The 27,178-nt window shown below is 33.2% G+C and overlaps 2 protein-coding genes across 8 annotated transcripts in view; both read left to right on the top strand.

The window, feature by feature from the left end:
• The window catches only part of LOC135127681 (protein bric-a-brac 1-like), a 564,157-nt gene that overhangs the window by 454,627 nt on the left and 82,352 nt on the right, over positions 1 to 27,178 (top strand). The gene's annotated exons all lie outside the window — the stretch shown is intronic.
• LOC135128295 (uncharacterized) lies at positions 4,209 to 5,085 on the top strand. Of its 2 annotated transcripts, none has more exons than XM_064055203.1 (2): positions 4,209 to 4,915; positions 4,981 to 5,085. In XM_064055203.1, exons 1-2 carry the CDS (start codon positions 4,244 to 4,246, stop codon positions 4,990 to 4,992), a joined length of 684 nt encoding a protein of 227 aa, XP_063911273.1. In that variant the 5' UTR covers positions 4,209 to 4,243; the 3' UTR covers positions 4,993 to 5,085. The 2 variants fall into 2 exon arrangements, with proteins under 2 accessions (XP_063911273.1, XP_063911272.1); XM_064055202.1 differs by having other exon boundaries at positions 4,965 to 5,085.

Below are 27,178 nucleotides of genomic sequence, written 5' to 3'. Positions count from 1 at the left end.
CTAATTTGATCATCTTAGGGCCCCCATCATTTTTTGACGACCAATTTAACCCAACTTACGACATTCATTTCTGTTGATCATTTTGACCTGTTTTAGGGACCCATCATTTTTTTTGTCAACGAATTTGACTTACTTTAGGACCCCATATTTTTTTGTCAAACATTTGACCTGCTTTAGAACCCTCACAACTTTTAGCTGACCAGTTTGACCGTCCTAGGATCCTCATAATTTTTTCTCGACCAATTTGACCTGTCTTAAAATCCCCTGACTTTTTCACGATAAGTTTGACCGTATAAGGACCCCATCATTTTTATGTCGATAAATTTGACTTATTTTACGACCCCATCTTTTTTGTCAAACGTTTGACCTGCCTTAGGAACCCCATGACTTTTTCGTGACCAATTTGACCGTCTTAGGACCCCCATCACTTTATCCCGACCAAGACCGTCTTAGGATATCCATCATTTTTTGTCGACTATTTTGACCTGTCTTAGAATCCGATTACTTTTTCACGGATCAATTTGGCTTGTCTTAGGAGGCCCATCATTTTTTTTTGTCGATGAATTTGACTTGTTTTAGGACGCCGTCATTTTTGTCAAACGTTTGACCTGCCTTAGGAACCCCATGACTTTTTCCCAATCAATTTGACCATCTTACAACCCGCATCGTTTTTTGACGACTAATTTAACCCGCCTTAGGAACTCCACTATTTTCTGTTGACAATTTTGACTTGTTTTAGAAACCCCATCATCTTTTTGTCCCCGAATTTAATTTGTTTTAGGACACCATCATTTTTTGTCGAACATTTGAACTGTCCTAGGACATCTATGACTTCTTCTTGTCCAATTTGATCGTCTTAGGACCCCTATCATCTTTTGACGACTAATTTAACCGGTCTTAGAACCCCCATTATTTTCTGTTGACCTTTTTGACCTGTTTTGGGACCTCCATCATTTTTTTGTCGACGGATTTTTTAAGACCCCATCAGTTTTTGTCGAACATTTGACCAACTTTAGGACCCCCATCACTTTTTTCTGACTAATTTGACCCCCGTCATTTTTTGACGATCAATTTAACCCATCTTAAGACCCCCGATATTTTCTGTTGACCATTTTGACCTATTTTAGGAATCTCATAATTTTTTGTCAACCATTTGACCTGCATTCGGATCAACATGACTTTATCCTAACCAATTTGACCCTCCTAGGACCCCTATCATCTTTTGACGACCAAATTAACCCGTCTTAGAACCCCCATTATTTTCTGTTGACCATTTTGACCTGTTTTGGGACCTCCATCATTTTTTTGTCGACGGATTTGACTTGTTTTAAGACCCCATCATTTTTTGTCGAACATTTGACCAACTTTAGGACCCCCATCACTTTTTTCTGACTAATTTGACCCCCGTCATTTTTTGACGATCAATTTAACCCATCTTAAGACCCCCGATATTTTCTGTTGACCATTTTGACCTGTTTTAGGAATCTCATAATTTTTTGTCAACCATTTGACCTGCATTCGGATCAACATGACTTTATCCTAACCAATTTGACCCTCCTAGGACCCCTATCATCTTTTGACGACCAAGTTAACCCATCTTAGAACCCCCATTATTTTCTGTTGACCATTTTGACCTTTTTTAGGACCTCCATCATTTTTTTGTCCACGAATTTGACTTGTATTAAGACCTCATTATTTTTTGTCCAACATTTGGCAAACCTTAGGACCCCCATCACTTTTTTCCGACTAATTTGACCCCCATCATTTTTTGACCAATTTAACCTATCTTAAGACTCCTTCTATTTTCTGTTCACCATTTTGACCTGTTTTAGGAATCTCATCATTTTTTTGTCGACGAATTTCACCCGTCTTAGGACTCCCATTATTTTCTGTTGACCATTTTGACCTGTTTTGGGACCTCCATCATTTTTTTGTTTACGAATTTGATTTGTCTTAGGACCTCTTATTTTTTGTCAAACATTTGACCTGTCTTTGGACCCCTATCACTTTTTCCAGGCCAAGACGGTCCTAGGATTCCCATCATTTTTAGTCCATGAATTTGAGTTGTGTTTTAGGTCGCCCATCATTTTTTATCGACCAATTTGACTTGTCTTGGAACTCTCCTGACTTTTTCACGACCAATTTGACCTGCCTTAAGACCCGCATGACTTTTTCCTGACCAATTTGACCGTCTTAGGACCACCCCTCCCCATTTTTTGACGACTAGTTTCACCTGTCTTAGGACACTCATTATTTTCTGCTATTTTGACCTGTTTTAGAACCACATCATTTTTTTTTGTCGACGAAATTGACTTGTCTTAGGACCTCTTATTTTTTTGTCAAACATTTGACTTGTCTTTGTCAAACATTTGACTTGTCTTTGGACCCCGTTCGCTTTTTCCCGGCCAAGAAGGTCTTAGGATCCCCATCATTTTTAGACGATCAATTTGAGCTGTCTTAGGTCCCCCATCATTTTTTATCGACCAATTTGACTTGGCGTAGAACCCTCCGGACTTTCACGACCAATTTGACCTACCTTAGGACCCCCATGATTGTTTCCTGACCAATTTGACTGTCTTCGGAACCCTGTCATCTTTTGAAGACGAATTTAACTCGTCTTAGGACCTCTATTATTTTCTGGTGATCATTTTGACCTGTTTTGGGACCCAATCATTTTTTGACGACCAATTTCATCCTTCTTAGGACCCCCATTTTTTTCTATTGACCATTTTGACCTGCTTTGGGACCCCCATCATTTTTTGTCAAACATTTGACCTGCCTTTAAGACCTCCATCACTTTTTTCCTGACTAATTTGACCGTCTTAGAAAACCAAAATTTTACGTAAACAAAGTTGACGTCTGGGTAATCCTGCCTATATAAATTTCAGATCAATTCTTGAATCCTTCGATCCCAGTTTGAACTTGAGTTATCCAACTTTTTTTCAAAATTTCTCTGCAGTAGGGGTTGTAATTAAATGAAGGGATGCCCCAGAATCAAAATGGGAGAAAAAATAACCTGTGATATGCACGATTTCCTTGAAAATTCTCCATCCTTTTGGAAATATCGAGTTCGTCTCGTCAAGAAGTTCCCCGCAATTAGATCCCTCGGAAAAACGCGCAATTATCCTGATTGGTGGCCGTGCAACAATGACTTGCGGATTTCCCGGAGTCTGTCGGCCGGACCCGGAAGCATAGATCTGACACCGGAAATGTTGACATTGTCCTGTTATCGACATTCGGTGTATTCCTGTTGGATGTATGGACGATGTGTAATAATCACATTATTTCGGAAGACGAGCCATGCTGCAACGTATATATATCTCCGATTTCGCATTGACTGCTGCTATCCGGGTATTGTAATTAAAGCGAGACAAGAGGAAACCGTCTCGTTTAACCTCTCCGGGCCGAGTAAACCCGGTCACTGCACATTAATCATATAATATTGACGTTAATTAGTTATGGCGACATGATGTGTGTATTTATATAATTATTATATTGTATTCGCCGCGCCGTACTAGCTCCCGTAATAATTTAATTAAAGCGATATATATTCAATTAAATGTAAATATGCACTGTTTGTTATTTATTTACGTACGTCGGTATGGAAGAGTAGATGTACGCTAAATAAATTATCAGCCTGTATTTTAACGTATTACTACTTGTTCCATTCCGTTTTCATTATTTATTAGCTTTTATTTTAGTGTAATAACTTAACGGTGCCCATGAGCTCGCTCTATTAAATATTTATTCAGACTACCTTTATAATAAAATCACATGAATATAACATTCCGCTCATCAATAACTTCCAAAGTCGTAATAATATATTTAATATCAATTTCCGAGAAACTTTTCAAATTATATCATGACTACATATTTTATTGCACGGTAATTGGAATATTATTCACATGCGATGCGATCGCTTTCGCCATGCAAAAACGACACTTGATGGCGCGGAATTGAAAAAACCTTGACCAGAACGGGACCTACTCACATCCCATTTTATAATTTAACGCCTTGTAGGTGTTTTAAATTATCTCATTTATTTAATAAGGTGCATAAACTATCGCCCACGCAATATAGAAACGTCATAACTTTATAGCGCGACTTATATTTTAACGGACGCAAATGTCCGTCGGTGTGTCCGTCGTCCCTATTTCTAATCAAGTAATAAATGTGACATTTGATTTTGAAATTGTCACTTTTTTTTTTTAAGTCAAAAAGTGTTAAAGTTGGAATCACGACCATGAACAGTGACTTGTCTGGCAATCTTTCCAAAATCCCTTGCAGAAAATGTAAATCAATGCCCTCGACGGCGCTCAGATGCATAAAATGTAACTCCCTAAACCACCCTAGTTGTCTCAAACTGTTGAAAAACATCCAATATCTGAACGACACAACGGTAATCTGTTGCGAGACCACCACTAACCCAAAAAATGAACCCGATCCACCCCAAAAGCTTGAACTTTCAAAAAACGAAATGGAAGACCTTGTGGGAAAAGTAACCCAGCCGTTGTTACACCAAATCGAGCTGCTGCGAGGTGAAGTTCAAACTCTCAAAGAAAGCAACGTGGAACTCGTGAAGTTCTTATCTGACAATCATGGTCCAAAATTTGTCAAAAGAAATTTTGACAACAAAAAACTTTCAATTAATGTGGAAACCACAGACGAAGATCGTTGTTTGGAACAAAGTTCGCGTCCAAATCGTCGTAAGCGGAAATCGTCGAACGAAAATGTTGAAGACGATGTTGAGCGGAAACCACGACGAAATGGTACGGTGAATGGGACAGTCCAGGTGGACAACGGTTTTGGTGCGTGGTACGTCAAAAGGGCTTGGTACTATATGGGGAAAATGGTACCCAATGTGGATTTCGAGGCCATCCGGTCCTTCATAGCCGACAAATTTTCAAGCGATGAAGTAATCCTAAACAATTTGTACCTTGAGAGTGCGTACGACGCTTATAAAGTTGATGTTGATTTTAGGATCAAGGGTAGCTTATTGAGAGGGGAGTTTTGGCCGAAGGGAGTGTGCGTTTGACGTTTTGGATGCGTCCAGGAACGTTTTGGATGCGTCCAGGAACTTGTAAATGATTAGTTGTGTATTTATGTAAAAAATAAATTTTTAGATGTAGAAAATTGGGCTCTTTATGGTCCTAGAGCAACAGTTTCGAAAAATTCGGCTTGAAATTGAATTCTTCTGAAAATTTTAAAATTTGAATTGTCCGTCCGACTCAAGAAAAATGATACGAGTTTTCTAAGAAATGAGCCCTAAAGTAACTGCTTGGGGTTGAAATCTATAAAAAATTGTAAGATAGGTTTGTACTTAACATGTGCTTCTCTTCATATTTTTTTTATATTTGGGGTGTAGAAGCATGCAGTTAAGAGTTTCATGCTAATTTGGGGCTCGTAAAAATATATATTTCCCAGAAACTGGGGAATGGCCTATGTCCTTTCACACGCCTACTAATGGCCTGCGATGCAGGGGTGCGGGTGGTCCAGCGACCTACACTTGAGCGAAACAAATCTGAGATTATCGCAGTCGCAGGCAAAAACAGAAACCACATGTGTGACCCAAAGAAAATAGACCAGATTGGGGTTGATTGGTTGACTGTGTTTCTGTTGAGAGGGTGTAACTAAAAAGGCCTGGATAAAGATTTCAGTTTTAAAACGGACGCGTACCGATTAAGACGAAAATTTAACAGTTCCGTGTTACGGTTGTTCAAAAAGTGTTGAGGTGAGTGTATCACTGAGTTATCGATCTTAGGGGTGATGTGAGTGAGATTTCACTAAGGTGTAATCTGCGTTGTTAATTGTTGTAAAAGCTAATTGGATTATCTACTGTAATTTGGTGAGTCCGTTCCTTGTTGTTATTGTTGTATTTGACATGATTATTGATAAATGGTACCGAGTCAGTTGTCAAATAATGTTAACATAATCCTGAGAGATATTGAAATAGTAAAAGTGATGAAATGAGCCTTGACATGTCGAGCTAATTTGATTAGGCTGTCCGCCTTCCTGTGATACCTTTATGCCTGTTGTTGCGGGCGAAGAGACCTGTTGTTGCGGGTTTATGCCTGTTGTTGCGGGCGAAGAAATACCTGTTGTTGCGGGTATGTGCCTGTTGTTGCGGGTACGGTGCGGACATCAATCCTGATGTCTGTGGTCAAAGGACTAGTATCAAAGTGGACACCTCGTGCGGTTATTCCCTTGGTGTCACTGCACCCTTTGGTACTAGACCTGGGATAGTAGCAGGAGCTGGGTGCGTCGCGCGGCCTTCCCCTTCGCCCCTTGTAGACTCCGTACTATACCCTACGACGGTATGAGAGTGAGCACTTCGTGCGGTTTTCCCTTAGTGCTCATTGTACACTCTGTACCGGGCAGTATGGACCATGTGTGATTCCAACCATTAGGACAGAGCTCATTGATTGATGAAATAATTGTTAATTAAAGCAGTCATATTCACGATAAAGTAGTACCAAACTTGTTGATTGTTGATAAGTCAAAATGACACGGACTCGCTGTTAAAGAGTATCACCCAATTAGCAAATTCGCCACATCGACTTTAGGAATCGATGGCTCACATCCCCAATTGCATTTTACAGGGTGCATAATTGTTGTAATGACCGATTCACCTCGACACCAGCCCTCCTGACCAGGCTGTAAATGTAATTAATCAGCTATCAACACTGACGACTTAAAAGTGAGTTTATAATTTATGTTATATTAAAATCTGACGTTTGATAATGTGGATAACTGGTAAAGAAATAATGTAACGCCCTCACAAACACAACACATCGAAAAAAAAAAAAATGTGTTCTTTTTTTGTTTAAAATTTTTCATCCCTTACAAAATCACTCTCGATACTTTCGAAGGTGGTTGAAAAAAAGGTCGAAAAGAGAATGTCGAAAAATTCAACTTTTGAAAAAGTATTTATTATAATTAAATATTAATTTAATAAAATTCTGGGATATAGATATTCACGTACTGATTGAATTTAACTCTGAAATTAACTTCTAAAAGTCAAAATCTATAAAAAAAATCTCTTTAAGTAAATTTTCAAATGTGGTCGAAAAAAGCTCGAAATTTTCGTGTGGAAAAATTGTGCTTTTGAAAGAGTCGTTTAAAAATTCACAAAAAATATAGCCTGTTTATTGTCCTGGATCAAGAGTTTCCAAAAATTCGCTTTGAAATTGATGTTTTTTTTTCAAAATCTTGAAATTTGAAATATCTCATATTACCGATTTAGGTAAAAAGACAGGTTTCCAAGAAGTGAGTCCTAAAGTAACTTTTGAGATCAAAATCTGTAAAAAATCTCTGTCTGTAATTTTCAAAGATGGTCGAAAAAAGGTCGAAATTTTCCAAAGCGGAGGTGGAAAATTGAACATTTGAAAAAGGCTTTTTAAAATCCTCAAAAAATTCTGGGATATTGACATTGATGTACTGGTATGAAATTATAGCCTTATGGTCCTAGAGCAATAGTTTCGAAAAATTCCGTTTGAAATTGAATTTTTTTTTTAATCTTTAAAATTTGAAATATCTCATATATCCGATTCAGGAAAAATTATACAAATTTTCTAAAAAATGTGCTCTAAAGTAACTTCTAGAGGTTGAAATCTATAAAAAATCTCTTTCGCTACTTTCGAAAGTGGTCCTGAAGGAATGTGGAAAATTTAAGTTTTGAAAAAATTTTGCGTTATAGACTTTGATATACTTTAAAATATAACGTGTTTATGGGCCTAGAGCAAGAGTTTTATATATTGTCTTTTTTTCCTAACATCCATGGCCATCTTTTGACAACAAGAAACTTAGTACATGGCTAAAATGGTACATTTTTGTAAGGAAATATGGATATTTCCTTATCCAAATTTCCATTTTTAAACATGTTTTAAGCTTCATGTTGTGAAAAAAGTGTACACATATTAAGAAAAAAAAAAGCAAAATGTAGCCCCGCCCACCCACCCGATCTCAATTCTGTGGGTGGGTGGGGTTTATATTTTGTCTTCTTTTCGTAATATACATAGCCATCTTTTCATAACAAGAAATTTAGAACATGGTTAAAATGGTCATTTTTCGTAGGAAATATATATATTTCCTTATCCAAGTTTTCTATTTTAAACATGTTTTAAGTTTCATGTTGAAAAAAATCTGCACATATTAAGAAAAAAAAAAGGCATAATGTAGCCCCGCCCACCCACCCGATCTCGATTGTGATTATTTTTTTTTCGTTATGTTTTAGGTTTCTAAGAAAAAAAAATTATCAGAATTGAGATAGGGTGGGTGGGTGGGGTTTATATTATGCCTTTTATTCGTAATATACATAGCCATGTTTTCAAAACAAGAAATTTAGAACTTGGTTACAATGGTACATTTTTCCTAGGAAATATGGATATTTCCTTATACAAATTTTCCATTTTAACAATGTTTTAAGTTTCATGTTGTGAAAAAAGTCTACACATATTAAGACAAAAAAAAGAAAAAAATGTAGCCCCGCCCACCCACCCGATCTCAATTGTGATTATTTTTTTTTATTCGTCATGTTTTAGGTTTCTAAGAAAAAAAATTTAATGGGCGATTCTGGGAAAATGGTAGGAATTTTCCAAGAAATGACTCCGAAATTAATTATCTTCTTAAAGTCAAAATCTTTAAAAATATGTCTTTAGGAAATTTTCGAATGTGGTCAAAAAAAAAACATCACAATTTTTTGGGGTTTATATTTTACCATTTTTTCGTAATATACATATCCATCTTTTCACAACAAGAAATTTAGGACATGGTTAAAATGGTACATTTTTCCTAGGAAATATGGACATTGCCTTATACAAATTATCCATTTTAACCATGTTTTAAGTTTCATGTTGTGAAAAAAAGTCTGCACATATTAAGAAAATAAAAAGGCAAAATGTAGCCCCGCCCACCCACCCGGTCTCAATTGTGATTATTTTTTTTTATTCGTCATGTTTTAGGTTTCTAAGAAAAAAAAATTAAATGGGCGATTCTGGGAAAATGGTAGGAATTTTCCAAGAAATGACTCCGAAATTAATTATCTTCTTACAGTCAAAATCTTTAAAAAAATGTCTTTAGGAAATTTTCGAATGTGGTCGAAAAAAAAACATCACAATTGAGGTAGGGTGGGTGGGTGGGGTTTATATTTTACCTTTTCTTCGTAATATACGTAGCCATCTTTTCACAACAAGAAATTTAGGACATCGTTAAAATGGTACATTTTTCCAAGAAAATATGGATATCATTTCCTTATACAAATTTTCCATTTTAACCATGTTTTAAGTTTCATGTTATGAGAAAAAGTACACATATGAAGAAAAAAAAAAGAAAAAATGTAGCCCCGCCCACCCACCCGATCTCAATTGTGATTAATTTTTTTTATTCGTAATGTTTTAGTTTTCTAAGAAAAAAAAAATTAAATGGGCGATTCTGGGAAAATGTTAAGAATTTTCCAAGGAATGACTCCAAAATTAATTATCTTCTTAAAGTCAAAATCTTTAAAAAAATGTCTTTATGAAATTTTCGAATATGGTCGAAAAAAGCCCGTAATTTTCGTGTAGAAAACTTGTGCTCTTGAAAGAGTGGTCTAAAAATTCACAAAAAGTTTTGAAATGTAGATCGGGACGTCCTGATTTGAAAAGTATAGCGTGTTTATTGTCCTGGATCAAGAGTTTACCAAAAATTCGGCTTGAAGTTGAATTTTTTTGAAAATCTTAAAATTTGAAAAATTTCATATATTCAATTCAGGAAAAATGATGAGCTTTCCAAAAGTAACTTTTGAAGTCAAAATTTATAAAAAAATCTCTTTCGGTAATTTTCAAAGTTCGCAATTTTCCAAAGGAAGAGTATGGAGAAATTGAACTTTGAAAAAGGTATTTAAAATCCACAAAAAAATATAGCCTGTTTAAGAGCCCAAAGCAAGAGTTTCGAAAAATTCGTCTTTAAATAGAATGTTTTTTTAAATCCTAAAATTTGGGCGATTCTGGGAAAATGATAAGAATTTTCGAAGAAATGAGTCCAAAAATAATTTTACTAAACTCAAAATTTATGAAAAAAATCTCTTTTGAAAATCAACGCGGACTCATGAACTACTCATGTAGTTTGACAAAAATCGATGCGGTAATTTCGGAGATAATCTGTCCAACAAAAGTCGACGCAGACGGCGGACAGTCAGACACACAGACGGAAACGGGAGACGTATTTTTTCGTACCCTTAGGATCCTGATGGATCCAAATTTCCTTAACTGACGCTCGGAAAGTAAAAATGACGGAAAGCGTGCGTTAATCTTTAAGAGATACGAAATAATCGTTATAAATAAAGCTTCTCCACTTGCAAACACTGCTGTAAAAACTTATATAGATTAAGCACAGAGACTTAATGAAAACAAGATAAATTAATCCTCAGACTCTGCTGGTAAATTAGAAAAATCCCGAACCGCTCTTATCGGCCTAAAAAACAAGAGAAGATGATAAAGCAGGCTCGATAAAAAAATTACTAGGAAATCTGTTTTTTGTGATAAAGCATTTTCTTTTTAGTGTCGAGAGCGCTGATAAAAAACTTAAATTAAATTCTAATAAAGATGTTGTAGTACAAGTAAACTAATTTGCTTGCCCTTTTAGACGTGATTTCTTTTTTTTTTTTTTAGGACTACGTATTTTAATTTTTTTTAAAGCAGGGAATGTAGTTTAACAAGTTAAAATTGTTTATTGGCTGTTTGATTTCTGAATATTTTAGAAAACCACGCTGTAGATAATCAAGCGAGCCCACCGTTTCGCCGAAAATGAAGTCGTGGGCATAAAATTCACGAATTTACATAACAAAAGCAAACACGGTGCGAAATTGTATGTGTTTGAACGACGTAAAGTGACAGGTGTTGGAGGACACAAAATCGCGAAGGTCTCGGCTTCGCCTCGTCAAAGAAAGTGTGGTCGATCCATTCGGAAATTGAATTTCCAAAACACGAGTCGTTTTTTGCGCAAAGGTTAAAAGAGAAAGGAGTTTATTTAATCTAATTCTTTAAATATAAAGCACAATTTAACGAAAATACGAATAAAACCGAGCGTAGGTCGGCATGAATATGCAGGCCTTAGCCAGAACGAAAATAATTTATGTTTATTAAAGCGGGCTCTTAAACAAACCAGCAAATTATTAAAGTATGAATAAACAAGTGATCCGCGTAAATTCATACGAAATGCAGGTTTAAAGTGTATTTTACTTTTAAAACGGTAAATAATTCATATTTCACCTTTAAGCAGAGAAATTAGCAGTGTCTACTTCGGCCCGAGTGTTAAAATTAAAATAGTCGCTTCCAGCACTTCAAACGAACGAAAATATGTTCATTTTACAAAGCTTATTTGCCGAACGAGTTTTATATGCAGAAACTTAGGTTTACTTTTGTACGTTAAATGTACAAAACGTGTTATGTATATTCCGTTTTGCACCTCGAATAATGGGCTCGGTCCGAAACGTCCGCCAGTCGCTCGGTATGTGTTTGCGCTATCTGGAGGTCCCATCTGAAAAAATCATTTCCTTCGATAATTACTTTTATTCTTCGCTCGTACAGATCGTATCAATTGTATCTATATAATTAAATTTAATTATGGCCGGTAATAGGATGTGAGGAAATCGACTCACTGTAAAAAAGAACACCACAACGACGAGAATATGTAATTAAATAATACTTACGTATCTAATTTATTATGTTCCATATAATTTGTATCAGTAATTAAGTATAATAAATGCGAGGATTTGATCGCTCAAACACGCCTTTCATATTTCATCTTTGTGAAAACGGAGTGGGCGGTTTCACCCCGGCTTTAAAATAATCTAGACCAACATTTTTGCATTAGGTTAAGTGCTACCACATTCTACTCGATAATGAGTTAATTACCACCTTACCACTCTCACTGTGCAACAGGAGATTTATTGCCTCGTAACGGCTGCCTTTTTTAACGCTCACCTTAAATAATAAACGGATCGCGGCCACGACGATAGCTTAAAGTACAAGCTATTTTTCAAACACGCTGTATAATTTCACCGAGCGATTTCTCCCAGTCGACGAAGTGCCACATTCGTTCCGGTGCAGGTTAAGATCAAATTATACCTCGTGTTCGATTTAAAAGTTGCATTTGGACATCGAGTTCATCGGACGACTTGCTACTTTCATGCTTTCTCGACGTTTCATGACCTCTAGAGTACGAAAAAAGTGGTCTCTGTTTGTTTGTCTATCTCTGTCGTCTGCATCAATTTTTATTAGACAAAATTTCTCTATATTAGGAAAACGCTAACCAAAATTTGATTAGTCATCCCCACTACCAACATTATATCATTAATATCACAATTTTTCGTCTTTTCATTGCCTATCATTTTTCAATTTCTGCATTTTTCAATATTTTCGTTTTAGAATTTTTCGTTTTTTTTAACTTTAATTTTTTCAATTTTTCACTTTCTCGACTTCCAGATTTTTTTTTTCGAATCTCCAGTTTCTCACTTTTTCATTTTTTAATTTTTCGTTTCCTCAGTTTTTCAAGTTTTTGTTTTTTATTTTTCATTTTTCTTGATTTTTTTAATTCTTATTTTCTGGAGTTTATTATCACAATTTTTCGTTTTATCGTTTCCTTTATTTTTCAATATTCTTTTCGATTTTATAATTTTTCGTTCATTTAGTTTTTCAGATTTTCAATATTCGGTTTATCAATTTTTCGATGTTCCAATTTTAAAATTTTTCCGATTCCTTTCAGTTTCAGTATTTCGATTTTGCACTTTTTTGATTTTTAGGTTGCTCAATTTTTAATCTTTCTTTTTTTGAATTATCCGTTTATTCACAAATTTTCGATCTTTGATTTTTCATTTCTTTGATTTTTCAATTTTAAAATTTTCTAATTTAGCAATTTTTGGATTTCCAGTTTTTTCGTTTCTTCAATTTTATAAGTTCTTTATTTCCAGTTTTTAGTTTTTCAAAGTTTTTCTTTTATACTTTTCGTTTTTTCAGTTTACAGTTTTGCAATTTTTCCATTTTTTATTCGCAAATCCGAAAAAGTTGAAAAATCGAAAAACTGAAAAACCGAAAAATTGAAAATCAAAGAACTGAAGAAACGAAAGATTCAAACACTGAAAAACTAAAAACTGGAAAAGGAAAAAAACAATCGAATTGAAAAATTGGAAAACCCAAAAATTGTAAAATTGAAAAATTATAGAATCGTCAAAATTGTAAAATGTGAAAACTGTAAGATTGAAGAATCGAAAAATTGAAACTAAATATGTATCGAGAAAATGAGAAATCGAATAAATGAAAAAGTTTCAAAATCTAATTTTAAAATGGAAAAATTTTAAAATCGTGAAGTTGAAAAAATGAAAAATTTTAAACATTGTAGTTATTATTACATTTAAAACGAAAAGTAGAAAAATTGCAATATCCAAATATTGAAAAAATGGAAACATAAGAAACAGAAACTAAAAATTGTGAATCAAAAAATTGTAGAAATGAAGAATTGAAAAACCGAAAAATTTAAAAAGCGAATGAAAATTCCTGAAATTTCAATCGAAAAATTGCAAATCAATAACTGAGAAAACTAAAAATTGAAAGATCATGAATCTGAAAAATTTTAAATTGGAAAAACGAAAAATTTAAAAATGTAAAATTTGCCAATTGAAAAATTTCGCACTGAAAAAAGAAAAATTATAAAATCAGAACAATGAAAAACAAAAAAATTTTTAAAACTAAGAAAATAAAATCCCGAGTTCTTTAATTTTCAATATATAGATTTTACAATACATATTTCGTTTTTTCGATTTTGTACAACTTTTAAGTTTTTCAATTTATAATATTTCGATTTTTGAATTTTTTAAGTTCTTGTTTTCCAATTTTTATTTTTTTTAAGTTTTCGTCTTATCCTATTTCGCTTTTCATTTTTAATGTTTCAATTTTGAAATTTCTCCATTTTTTTTTATTCGAAAAACTGAAAAAAGGCAAAATCCAAAAAATGGAACAATTGAAACAATGAAGAACTTAAAAATTCAAATAACTTAATGAATCGAAAAGTTGGAAAGAAGAGAAAACGAATCGAATCGAAAAATTGGAAAACCCAATAATTGTAAAATTGAAAAATTATAAAATCGTCAAAATCGTCAAATGTGAAAAATGTAAGATTGAAGAATCGAAAAATTGAAACTTTAAATATGTATCGAGAAAATGAGAAATCGAATAAATGAAAAAGTTTCAAAATCTAATTTAAAAATGGAAACATTCTAAAATCGTGACGTTGAAAAAATGAATAATTTTAAACATTGTAGTTATTATTACATTTAAAACGAAAAGTAGAAAAACTGCAAAATCCAAATATTGAAAAAATGGAAACATAAGAAACAGAAACTAAAAATTGTGAATCAAAAAATTGTGGAAATGAAGAATTGAAAAACCGAAAAATTTAAAAAGCAAATGAAAATTCCTGAAATTTCAATCGAAAAATTGCAAATCAATAACTGAGAAAACTAAAAATTGAAAGATCATGAATCTGAAAAATTTTAAATTGGAAAAACGAAAAATTTAAAAATGTAAAATTTGCCAATTGAAAAATTGAAAAATTTCGCACTGAAAAAAGAAAAATTATAAAATCAGAACCATGAAAAACAAAACAATTTTAAAAACTAAGAAAATAAAATCCCGAGTTCTTTAATTTTCAATATATAGATTTTACAATACATATTTCGTTTTTTCGATTTTGTACAACTTTTAAAAGTTTTTCAATTTATAATATTTCGATTTTTGAATTTTTTAAGTTCTTGATTTCCAATTTTTATTTTTTTAAGTTTTCGTCTTATCCTGTTTCGCTTTTCATTTTTAATGTTTCAATTTTTAAATTTCTCCATTTTTTTTATTCGAAAAACTGAAAAAAGGCAAAATCGAAAAGTTGGAAAGAGAAAACGAATCGAATCGAAAAATTGAGAAACCCAAAATTCATGAAATCGAAAAATGATAAGATTTTCAAAATTGTAAAGTCGAAAAACTGTAACAAATAAAGTTAAAAAAATTTAAAACTTAAATCTCGAAAAACTGAAAAATCGAATAAATGAAAGTTTTAAAATCCACTAATTGAAAAATGGAAAAATTCTAAAATCGTAAAATTGGAAAAGTAATTTTTTTTTAAATTATAAACATTATTACGTATTTAAAATGAAAAACCATAAAAATTGCAAATTAACAATTGAAGACACGAAAAATTGGAAAATCATGAACCTGAAAAATCTAAAATTGAAAAAACGAAAAATTAAAGTTTAAAAATTGCAAATCGAAAAATTGAAAAATCCAAAAATTGAAAATTTTCCCATTGAAAAAACAAAATTATAAAATCGGAATATTTGAAAATAAAAAAAGATGTGAAACTAAAGCAAATAAAAAACCGCAATGAAAAATTGAAAAGTCGAATAAATGAAAAAGTCTTAAAATTTAATTAAAAAATGGAAAAATTGTGTAATAGTAAAACTGAAAAAGTGAAGTATTTTAAAAATCATTATTATTACCTATTTAAAATGAAAACTAGAAAAATTGCAGATGAAAAATTGAAAAAACGAAAATTTGAAAAATCGAAAATCGAAATAACGAAAAATCAGTCTAAAAATTGCAAATCGAAAAATTGAAAATTTTCACATTGAAAAAATGAAAAATTATAAAATCCAAGCATTGAAAAATGAAAATAATGAAAAATTAAAAATTGAAAACCCGTAAATCGAAATGTCCCAAAATATAAAATTTGAAACATCAAAAAATTGAAATCGAAAACGGAAACGTATGAAAATGAAAACTTGAAGAGTTGCATATCGCAAAATTGAAAAAATGGAAAATTGCAAGTCGAAAAATTGAAGAAATGGAAAATTGAATAGTCAAAAAACTGAAAAATTGTATAAGTTCAACTGAAAAATATAAAAATTCTATAATCGTCACATTGTAAAGATTATAATTGGCATTACTTATTTAAAATGAAAAACTACAAGCTTTGCAAATCAAAAATTGACGAAACGAAAAATTAAAAAGTGAAGAAACTGAAAAATCCAAAAATTTAAACATTGTACATTGAAAAATATGTAAATATAAAAACAGAACATTGAAGAACTAAGAAATTGAAAAGAATAAGAAAATAAAAAACGGAAACGAAAAATTGCAAATCGAAAAATGAAGAAATAAAAAAAAAATGAAACGCCCAAAAATCGGAAAATCGAAAAACTGAAAAATTGAAGATGAAAACTCGAAGAGTTTGATATCGTAAAATTGAAGAAATAAAAAAGAATAAAAAATTGAAAAATTGCAAATCGAACAATTGAAGAAATGAAACATTGAAAAATCGAAAAATTTAAAAGTAGAGCAAATAAAAAACCGAAATGAAAAATTGTAAATCGAAAACTTGAACAAATGGAAAATTGAAGAGTTGAAAAATTGAAAAGTACAATATTTTAAAAAGTATTATTATTATATAATATGAAATGAAGAAATAAAAAATTTAAATTTAAGAAACAAAAATTATAAAATCGAGACACTAAAAAATCGAATTACTAAAAAATAAAGATAATAAAACACCAAAACCAAAAATTGCATACCGAAAATATTAAAAACTGAAAACTCGAAAAACTCAAAAATTTCAAAATCTAAAACCTGAAAAATTCAGAAGTTCGAAAATTGAAAAACTGACCAATTGAACCTTACAAATTCGAAAAATTGCAAGTCAAAAAACTGCAGAACTGAAAAATTCAAGTTAAAAAAGCCACTGAGTGTTATTTGCGCTACTGGTTTTTACTTTATAGAGATCATCATAAAACAAAAATCGCAGTCACTTTTTATAAGGCAAGGGAAGTTCTCTCGGAATAGCCTTCGACCAATTTTTGTAATATTCCACTCGTTGTGCATGCGTTATTTGCACGGTCTGTACGCATTGCATGTGCGCACAAAGCTCATTATCTTACAATAAAATATTTAATCATAACTCTGTAACAAAATTTCTTGGAAACTGATAATAAATAAATTCTGATTTATGACAATGAAATTTATTGACATGACAACCCACATCATAAATATTCATGGAATTTTATTATGATTATTAAATTTACCGCTGTTTTTATTTAATCCCCGGGGTCTCTAGATGATGAAAATTGTAATTTCTACTTTCGAACTCTATTCCATGCGAGGGTTTAATTCTCATAATTGTTTTTTTTTTTCAGGTGAGTACCAGCTTCGAGGCGGCCTTCGAACCAGTTAACGTAAGACTGACCATAAGAGAGTAAGAGCTTTTATTTCTTTGGTCGTAACGCTGCACGTTTCAAAATCGAGATCGCTAAAGCCGTATTTACACGGATGGACGCGACGTTAAACGCTCGGAAAATCTACATCTTGGCGGTAATTCAGTGTGAAGTGTTTGAATTGTAACAACTTCATCGCAAATGTCTCGGTTAATCAGCGTTGTCTTCCCCCGTCCTCAAAAATCCGATATTCAAATGAAACACTTATCCATAAACATCCATCACGTCGAGAATATTTTACACTGATCGCAGCAATGACGTGTCGGTATTTCATTCTGATTTGGATAGATTGCCCGGAATTTTATGAATTTATTGTTGTAATATATTCTTAATTAATTCCGGACTACATACCTATACATATAATATTATTAATACACGCGCACTAAATCATTTTAAATAATGTTCCGTATTAATAACTCGAGTATAAGCTACCGTTTAATGGGTTCTCTGCTTATATTATTCCCAAAAATAATATTTCACTGTAATTACACCACGCATATATATTTATGTGCAAAATAAACTTGTTTATGAAATCTGCTCGGCGCCAAGGAGGGTCAAAATACCGATACGTTTTCTTCGGTTACACTCAACAAATATAAATGGATTTGTATCGGGGCATATTTACTTCTTGTCTGTGCTTTACAATGCATGTTTTAATTAATGTTGCTGCCCACGTGATCGCTCGGTTGGCCTACGGCGACTGATTTTTGTACTCCCGTGTTCCACACCTTTCAGCTGCTCGTACAATCTCCGTGACTCATTTATTGATACGTCCCACCGGGGTTTCGACGTCAATTTTAGTTTTTCTGGGTTGACTGTTGCTTTTGGATTGGGAAAAAATTTGTTTGTTGTTGACATTGATTGTGGAAATTGTTGCAAATTAAAATACAAAAATAAGTACACGTGTTGAGGTCATCTGTGGATTCTGTGTGTGTTTTTTTTTGACTAACTGTAGCAGTACATCGATCACTTTGGTTTCCAGTTGTTATTAACGTAACACCTGTATAATAATTAGTTTTTCTTAGTTTTGATATATTTCTTTTGGGGAATCGCGAGCAGCTGTCAAAGCAAATTAAAAAGGAATGAAACCAATTTGTCATTATTGTTTCGAAAAATTAATTACTTATGTTAATAATTCACCCAAGAACAAAACACTAAGAATCCCCAATTTTTTTCTCAAAGTCTTCGAAAAAGAAAACACCAAGGGCTTCTCAAAAAGAAACTCCAAGTTGTCCCTAAAATAAACCAACAGGGACCCCCAAAATTCTTCCAAAAACAAAATACCAACGACGCCCACGATTCTCCCATTCTTTCAAAAATAACGTCAAATCCCCCAAAATTCTTTCAAGTTCTTTAGAAATACTAAAACACCATGGGCCCCAAAGATTCTTTCAGATTCTTACAAAAAGGGAATACCAAGAGCTTCAAATATTTGCTCAAAATTCTTCCAACAACAAAACAGCAGAGTGGGGATCTCCAAAGATTATTTCAAATTTTTCCGAAAACAAAATGTCAGGGACCTTCAAGATTATTTCAAATTCTTCCAAAAATAGAACATCATGGGGTCCCAAGATTCCTTCAAATTTTTCTAAAAACTGAACATCAAGGACCTTTTAGATTTTCCCAAAAACAAAACACTAAAAACTCCCAATATTTTCCATAGTCTTCGAAAAATAAAACAGCAGAGACTCTCAAAATTCTTGCAGATTCTTCCAACAATAAAACATCACGAGCTTCCATGATTCTCCAAATTCTTCCAAAAGCAAAATTGCAAAAAATAGATTTACGTCTTTACAGACTCCTCAAGATTTTTTCAAATTCTCAAAAAAAAAATACAAGTGATCCCTGACATTCTCATAAATTGCCCCTAAAATAAAACACCAGAGACCCCCTAAGATTTTTTCAAAATGTTCCAAACCCAAAATACCAAGTTCCTCAAAATTCTTTCAAATTCTTCAAAAATAAAAAGATAAAATTCTTCCAAAAACGAAATTCCAGGAGCCTCCAATATTTGCTCAGTCTTCCAAAAACAGAACAACGGAGTGGGAATCTCCAAAAACAAAAGAGCAAAGACCCTCAAGATATATATATATATATATTATAACTTTTCAATTTAAAGACAAATTTTTAGATAGTCTCTGATGTTTACAACGCATTACGGCAACAGCGCATCACATTTTATATTTATATACAGGGTGAGTCAGTAAGCACCCGTTCGTCTACTTTATCTGATTAATTATTGAAAACAAAAAAAAAGATCAAGAACTGAAGTTGTTGTACGGTTGTCTGAGTAACCTACGCTAAACTTATTTTCAACTATACAAAGTGTTCAATTTTTGAAACATAACACACAACTTAGTTTTTTAAGTTTATGCGCGCCCTATGTTTTGGCTTCGTTGCAGTCTACTTTTGAAATTCTTGTTGAAAACGAGAAAAACTGCAAAATAGAACTTGTTTTCAGCGAAATTCGAAAAACTCAAAAAACCAAATTGAAAATATCCAACAACTGTAAAAAGTGGAAAATAAAATCCAAGAATGCGATAATTGAAAAATAGAAATATATTAGAATTTAAAAAATTGAAAAACGGAAAACTGAAGAAGCCAAAAATTAAATTCAAAAATTGAAAAATTGCTGAAAATAAAAAAATGCAAACCTTTAAAATTGAAATCTAGAATAATTATGAAATAAAAGTCGGTCTTAAAAATCGAAAAATGGAATAATTGGAAAATTGCAAAATAATTGAAATATCAAAAAAAGACCAATCGTAAAATTGAAAAAGTTAAAATTGAAAATTAAAATAATTCCGTGTAGTACTTGATAAGATAAGACTAATTTTGGCAAATCACATACCTTCCAAGAAAATAGAGGGTGGGTGGGCGGGGCTAGTATTTGATAAGATAAAACTGATTTTGGCACTGTTAACATTTTTGGACCATTTTTCAACTATTTTCAAAATTAGTGGAAGACATTGTCTTGTAGATTCACAGAAATGTTTAAAATTTGTTTATTTGAGACAATAGAAAAATCAGGACAGGTCAGGTCACATTAGGTCAAGTCACGTGAGGTAACGTGAAATAAGAAATAAATTTTATAGCAAATAGTATAACAAAAAAAAAATACGATTGGCGCTTTTTTTTACTTTTTCACATCCTTTTTCTACTCCTACACAACAGAAGAACATAACTAGCCCCGCCCACCCACCCTGTCTCTATTTTAGTGATTGATTTTATCCAGTCTGAATGAAATTAATGATCTTAAACTGAACAGAAAAATAATTAGTCGTTAGAATGAGAAGAGGGGGTTGGTGGGTGGGGCTTGCTAAGATAAGACTGATTTTGGCAGATCACATATTCTCCAAGAAAATAGAGGGTGGGTGGGCGGGGCTAGTTTTGATAAGATAAAACTGATTTTGGCACTTTTAACATTTTTGGTCCATTTTTCAACTATTTTCTAGGTATTCCTGTTTGAAAAGAATTTGAAAGTCCTTTGGAACCTCTAGTGTCTTTTCTTATAATAATTTAATGAAAGTTCTTAAAGAATAAGTCATTTGCCAAAATCACTCTTATTTAATTTTTCAGTCTTCCAAAAATAACACACCAAGGTCCCAAAAATTATTTCAAATTTTTCCAAAAAGCGGAATACCAAGAGCCTCCAATATTTGCTCAGGCTTCCAAAAACAGAACACCAAGGATCACTCTTCCAAAAACATAGTAGCAAATTTTCCCGAGAATTCTTCCAAAAAAAAGAGCGAAAATTCTCAAAAGTCTTTCAAATTTAAATAAAACATCAAGGGTCCTCAAGATTCTTTCAAACTTTTTGAAAAATAAAATACCATAAGCCACCAAGATTCTTTTCTCAATTTTTCCAAAGCAGAATACCAAGGATCTTCAAGATTCTTTCAAATTCTTCCAAAAGAAACAGACCAAGGACGCCAAGATCCTACCAGTCTTCCAAAAACAAAAATGCAAAGACTGTCAACATTCTTTCAAATTCTTCCAAAAATAGAACATCATGGACCCCCAATATTCATTTAAATTTTTCTAAAAACTAAACATCACGGACCTCCAAGATTCTTTTAGATTCTCCCAAAAACAAAACAGCAAAGACCAGCAAGATTCTTTCAGATTCTTCCAGCAATAAAACACCAAAAGTCTTCAAGATTATTCTGATACTTCCAAAAACAAAACGCCAAAACCCTAAAGGTTCATTTAAATTTTTGTAAAAATAGACGTCAAGACCCCTCAAAATCCTTTCAAATTTTCAAAAAGAGAATACATCCGTGAAATTCTCTCAAGTTGTCTCTAAAACAAAACACCAGGGACCCCCAAGATTCTTTCAAAGTCTTCCAAAAGCAAAATAACAAGATCGACCACGATTTTTTCACTCTTCAAAAATAACACACCAAGCTGTCCAAAATTCTTTTAAATTCATCAAAAATGAAAAGATCCCTAAGATTCTTTCAAATTCTTCCAAAAAACGGAATACCAAGAGCCTCCAATATTTGTTCAGTCTTCCGAAAACAGAACACCAACGATCACTCGTCCAAAAACAAACTAGCAAATTTCCCCGAGAATTCTTCCAAAAAAAGATCGAAAATTCTCAAAAGTCTTTCAAATTTAAATAAAACATCAAGGGTCCTCAAGATTCTTTCAAACTCTTTGAAAAATAAAATACCATAAGCCATCAAGATTCTTTTCTCAATTTTTCCAAACCAGAATACCAAGGATCTTCAAGATTCTTTCAAATTCTTCCAAAAGCAACAGACCAAGGACGCCAAGATCCTCCGAGTCTTCCAAAAACAAAAATGCAAAGACTCTCAACATTTTTTCAAATTCTTCCAAAAATAGAACATCATGGACCCTCAATATTTATTTAAATTCTTCTAAAAACTAAACATCACGGACCTCCAAGACTCTTTTAGATTCTCCCAAAAACAAAACAGCAAAGACTAGCAAGATTCTTTCAGATTCTTCTAGCAATAAAACACCAAAAGTCTTCAAGATTGTTCTGATCCTTTCAAAAACAAAATGCCAAAAACCCTAAAGGTTCCTTTAAATTTTTGTAAAAAATGAACGTCAAGCCCCCTCAAAATTCTTTCAAATTCTCAAAACGAAAATACATCCCAAAAATTCTGCCAAGTTGTCTCTAAAACAAAACACCAGGGACCCCCAAGATTCTTTCAAAGTCTTCCAAAAGCAAAATATCAAGAACGACCACGATTTTTTCAGTCTTCCAAAAATAACACATCAAGGTCCCCAAAATTCTTTCAAATTCATCAAAAATGGAAAGATCCCTAAGATTCTTTCAAATTCTTCCAAAAACGAAACAGCAAAGATTATTTCATATTTTTCCGAAAACAAAATGTCAGTGACCTTTATGATTCTTTAAAATTCTTCCAAAACCAGAACACCAAGGATTCTCAGTATACACTCTTCCAAAAACAAAGTAGCAAATATCTCCAAGAATCTTTCAAATTCTTCGGAAAAAAAGAGCGAAAATTCTCAAATTTTTTTCAAATTTAAATAAAACATCAAGGATTCTCAAGATTCTTTCAAACTCTTCGAAAAATTAAATACCGTCAGCCACCAAGATCTTAATCTTTAAAAGCAGAATACCAAGGACCTCCAAGATTCTTTCAAATTCTTCCAAAAAAGCATACCAAGGTCCTCTCAGTCTTCCAAAAACAAAAACTCAAGATTTTTTTAAATTCTCAAGAAAATAAATACCAGTATCCCCCAAGAGCTCTTTCAAATACTTCCAAAAATAAAACAGTGGAGATCCCAAGATTTTTTCAAATTCTTAAGAAAAAGGGCGAAAATCCCCAAGGTTTTTTTAAAAATGTCCAATATTAAAATATTAACGACCCTCAAAATTCTTTCAAATTCTTCCAAAAACAAAACGGTAAAAACCTCAAAGATTCTATCAAATTTGTGTGAAAAAAAACCTAGGGTCCCAAAGATTCTTTCAAATCCTGTGAAAAATAAAATACCGTAAGCTACCAAAATTCTTCCTCGTTCTTTCAAAAGCAGAATAACAAGTACCTCCAAGATTCTTTCAAATTCTTCCAAAAAAGCATACCAAGGACACCAAAATCCTTGGTTTGCTTTTCAAGTTCTGGAGAAAAAGGACGGAAACTTCAAGATTTTTTTAAATTTCGCCGAAATTAAAGTATCGAGAACCCTTAATATTCTTTCAAATTCTTCCAAAAGCTGGATATCAAGGACTCCCAAGATTCTTCCAAGTTTTACAAAAATAACTTCATAAACCTAATGCATATTGAGTTAGTTCAGTTTTTTTTAATTTAAAATATAAAAGGTGTTATTTTTAAAATACTGGTTGTATGTTAAATTATAAGTATCTGTTTTATCTCTTCACAATATCGTCGAATATACCATAAATTATGTTTTATATATAAGTAAATTAATAGTTTCTTGGATTTACCGAATATTCTTTCAGGAATCAAAATTAATGTTCCTCAACGTTGTACACGAAATCGTGATACTTTTTTTTGGGAGTATGAAGCACAGTTATTTTTATTTTTCACCGCGAATAACTTATTTTTCTACTGCAGTGATTTTTATAACGATTTCTCACTAAGAAAAATTTTAATTTCACAATTTTCTCTCAAGCTTACAACACTGAAGATTTTTGGGTTCGAAACCGTACTCTGTGAATCCGCAACGCTTTCTATTATTATTTTAGTCACAGTGCATTCACCCTGCAACAGTCTGTTAGATTGCAGTAATTCCTTTTGGATTGATGGAACTATCCTTGAAATACGCTTATTCTAAAAGAATCCTTGCAATAGTCTGAATGAATACTTATATTTGTTAGAAATAACTGTAACTGGAATTGTAAAACTAACTGGTTATCTTCTCCATTCAGACTAAATCAGTGCAATATTGTAATTCAACAATAGTGCTACCAAATGACTCGGGCGGTTGAACGAAAGTCCAAGCGCTCCATCGTCCGCCACGCCGTTCTTACAATCACCCAGAATTAATTTAAATCCACGTCCTCCATATGAAATCCTCATTTATTATTCCTGACAAACAATACGCAGTAAATAAATCCATTCCGAGTAATATACACCAGTATTATATTCAGTAATATTAAACGGTGCGGACATCTGCCTCCGAACAAAACACACATCTATTGTTTCAGATTTCAGCATTGCCACTTAAATATGTTATTAAATTGTTTTATAGCTTCCGGTGTGCCACTCTTACCGTGGCTATTATTATTCACCGATTTAATTTATGCTAACGATACGGTATTGAGTACAGTTAAATATATTTAACGATATCACGATCTCGGCGATAGCGCAAGAGATGGCTCTTCCTGTTTTCGTCGATTGGTCATTGTTCTGCTAATTTCGCATCAAGATAGCGCCGATCCTCCAACAACCTCTTTCTCTGGAGAAAATCGCTTCCGGTCGACTCCGGCACACACATAATGAAATTTTTTCTTTTAATATTTTATAGTAAACAACGTACCATTTATGAAAAGTTGGTTTTTGTGGAATAAAGAAATAGCTTTAGAACGGATAGAGATATTGAAATTCTGTAAACGCCATTATTTTTAGCTTGGAAGTGTCAGGACGCAAACCGATTTTTTTTATTGCAACGCATATTTTCAACGGATTTAATTTAATTTCTTTTTGAGAAGACTTTGGGAAGAATTTGAAAGATTCTTGACAATATTTGCTACTTTGTTTTTGGAAGAGTGTATATTAAGGGTCCTTGGTTAGGATATTATTTGTCTAATAAAAGTCTGGACAGACGGCAGGCAAGACAGACAGACAGACAGACAGACGGAAACGGCATACCTATTTCTTCGTACTTTAGGGGTCATGAAACGTCGAGGAAACATGCAAGATATTAAAAATTGCCTTATTTGCTGCTGTTTTAATGCGAAGTTAAGTGGCGTCTTTTGAAAAAGTCTCAGAAACTGGCTTAGATAAAGAAAACGGTTTAGTTCGGTGGCGGCGCGCCGCCCCCGCTTTCAATCGCGGACCACTTGATGAGCGTAGGTGAAAAGTGGCGAGATTCATAGTGGCGCGTATATTGACCAGGCTTTGTAATTAAACGGCTAATTAATGGTTTTCCGAATTTGCCATTTAAAATGTTTGCATCGGGCGGCATTTTAACCCGGCGGTGTTGCGCCGTGTGTGTTTTTCGAGTGCTTTGTGACGCCCATGGTGCGAGAGCCAACTGTGTTGTTGTGTACGCTCTGACACCTGTTATTTTCAATTTTCCGTGTTATTTTGCGCCTCTGATTGCGGAATGTAAAATTACATGAATGGTTTGATTAATTGTTTTTGTTTATCGCCGTAATTACTCCTCTTTGTAATATTTCGAATTATTTTCGACAATTGCGTTTCACTATCGATAGGTTAAATGCGCGGCTGTGGGAGTTTAAACGATTGGAATACGATTTTCGGTAGTTTAAGCGGTGAGTGATGGAGCTTGTGAAAAAAGACGGGCTTAGTCTTGGCGTTGCGGGGATGGTAAGTTGTCGTTACATGCGAAGTGCCGCAAAACGTATGTATTATCTCCACGTGACGTGGGCAGTCCGCCCCCGTGGAACTTTCCCCATAACACATAAAACTTTCCACGTTTGGGCGGAGTTTCCCATTTTCCGGCCTCCGTAAAAGGCAGTTATTTTAAAATAGATGAGTTGTGCATAAAAAATTCACGACGTTTTAAAGTTGTTCATCGCGTGATAATTTATTCAGTAATTTTTATTCTTGGGCTGCATGCATGTGTAATCGAAACGTAAGTAAGTAGGAATTGATGTAGGTAGATATTTGCTCGTCACAGATACATAATACATAATCCTATTTAGAAATAAATTTATTATTACGCCGTCTTGTTCGGAATTCAATAACGAGTTAATCGATTTAATTTTCGAAAGAAAGTTGGTAAACTGCTTCGAGTTTCCTCGTGATTGCCTTTGTAATAAATAAACTGTGCCGGTTTAAAAATACATTTGTAATAATTTAATAAAGTAGTACGAGCGGTTGTTGAGAACGACTCATCAAATATTTAGTTCCGATGAACTTACAAATTTTATGAACGCCGAAGCAGAGAACAAATTGGTGGAAAAGAGCAAGACTTCGATATTATGCTATTAAGTAGGAGAGGCATGGATCGACATTGCCGCCGTGCTTCAATTTTTAACAGTGTAAGAGCCGAAAACTACACACGAATCGGCGGACAGCCGGCGGACAATCACGAGCACGGACAAATCTTCGATGACCCGCTTCACTTTTCGCCGTTGAATCTAGATCTATCTCTTGGCTGGCACGAGCCTTGATGCAGTATGCTCGCAAATGCCGGATGTGTGCCCGAACCCACCCATCATCCCTCCTCACAAATATTTGTTCCACACATCTTGCTCGCAACGCTTGATCTCCGAGTGTTGTTAAAGCTTCTTAAAAATAAACCCAATAAACGGCGTTTATTTTCCTTGGAAATTAGTTAAAAGCATAAAAGAAATTGTGTTGGCTCATCTCTAGATTACATGTTTTAATATTTACGCGGCCTTTCTTTCGTGATGTTTACCAAGCCGACTTGGTTCGGGTGGATCTGGTCATAGGGGTCGGAGAAACGTGATTGTCTGCATTCGGTGACATAATGTCAACAATACTGGGTTAAAATTCGGAATTTTTTTGTAAGGGTAAAGCGGACTCGAATTTCTTTTAACTCTTTACGGCGACACGCATCAGCTATTTCAAAAATTAATGCCACCTGTTTTTCCATTAATCATTCTTATCAGAGAGTCCATCAATTTTCATTACTTTTGTTGTTACTTATTTAAATATCCCACAGGGCGAACCACAATTACAGAATAATTGGGAAAACATAAGTAGCTTGCTTAATAAATTA

The sequence above is a fragment of the Zophobas morio genome, unplaced genomic scaffold (genome assembly GCF_036711695.1).
Source record: "Zophobas morio isolate AGI-343-1 ecotype UQ-CSIRO unplaced genomic scaffold, CSIRO_AGI_Zmor_V1 ptg000012l, whole genome shotgun sequence".
Lineage (NCBI taxonomy): Eukaryota > Metazoa > Arthropoda > Insecta > Coleoptera > Tenebrionidae > Zophobas > Zophobas morio.
Note: the sequence above shows the minus strand (reverse complement) of the source record. Positions and strands in the feature narration are given on the sequence as shown.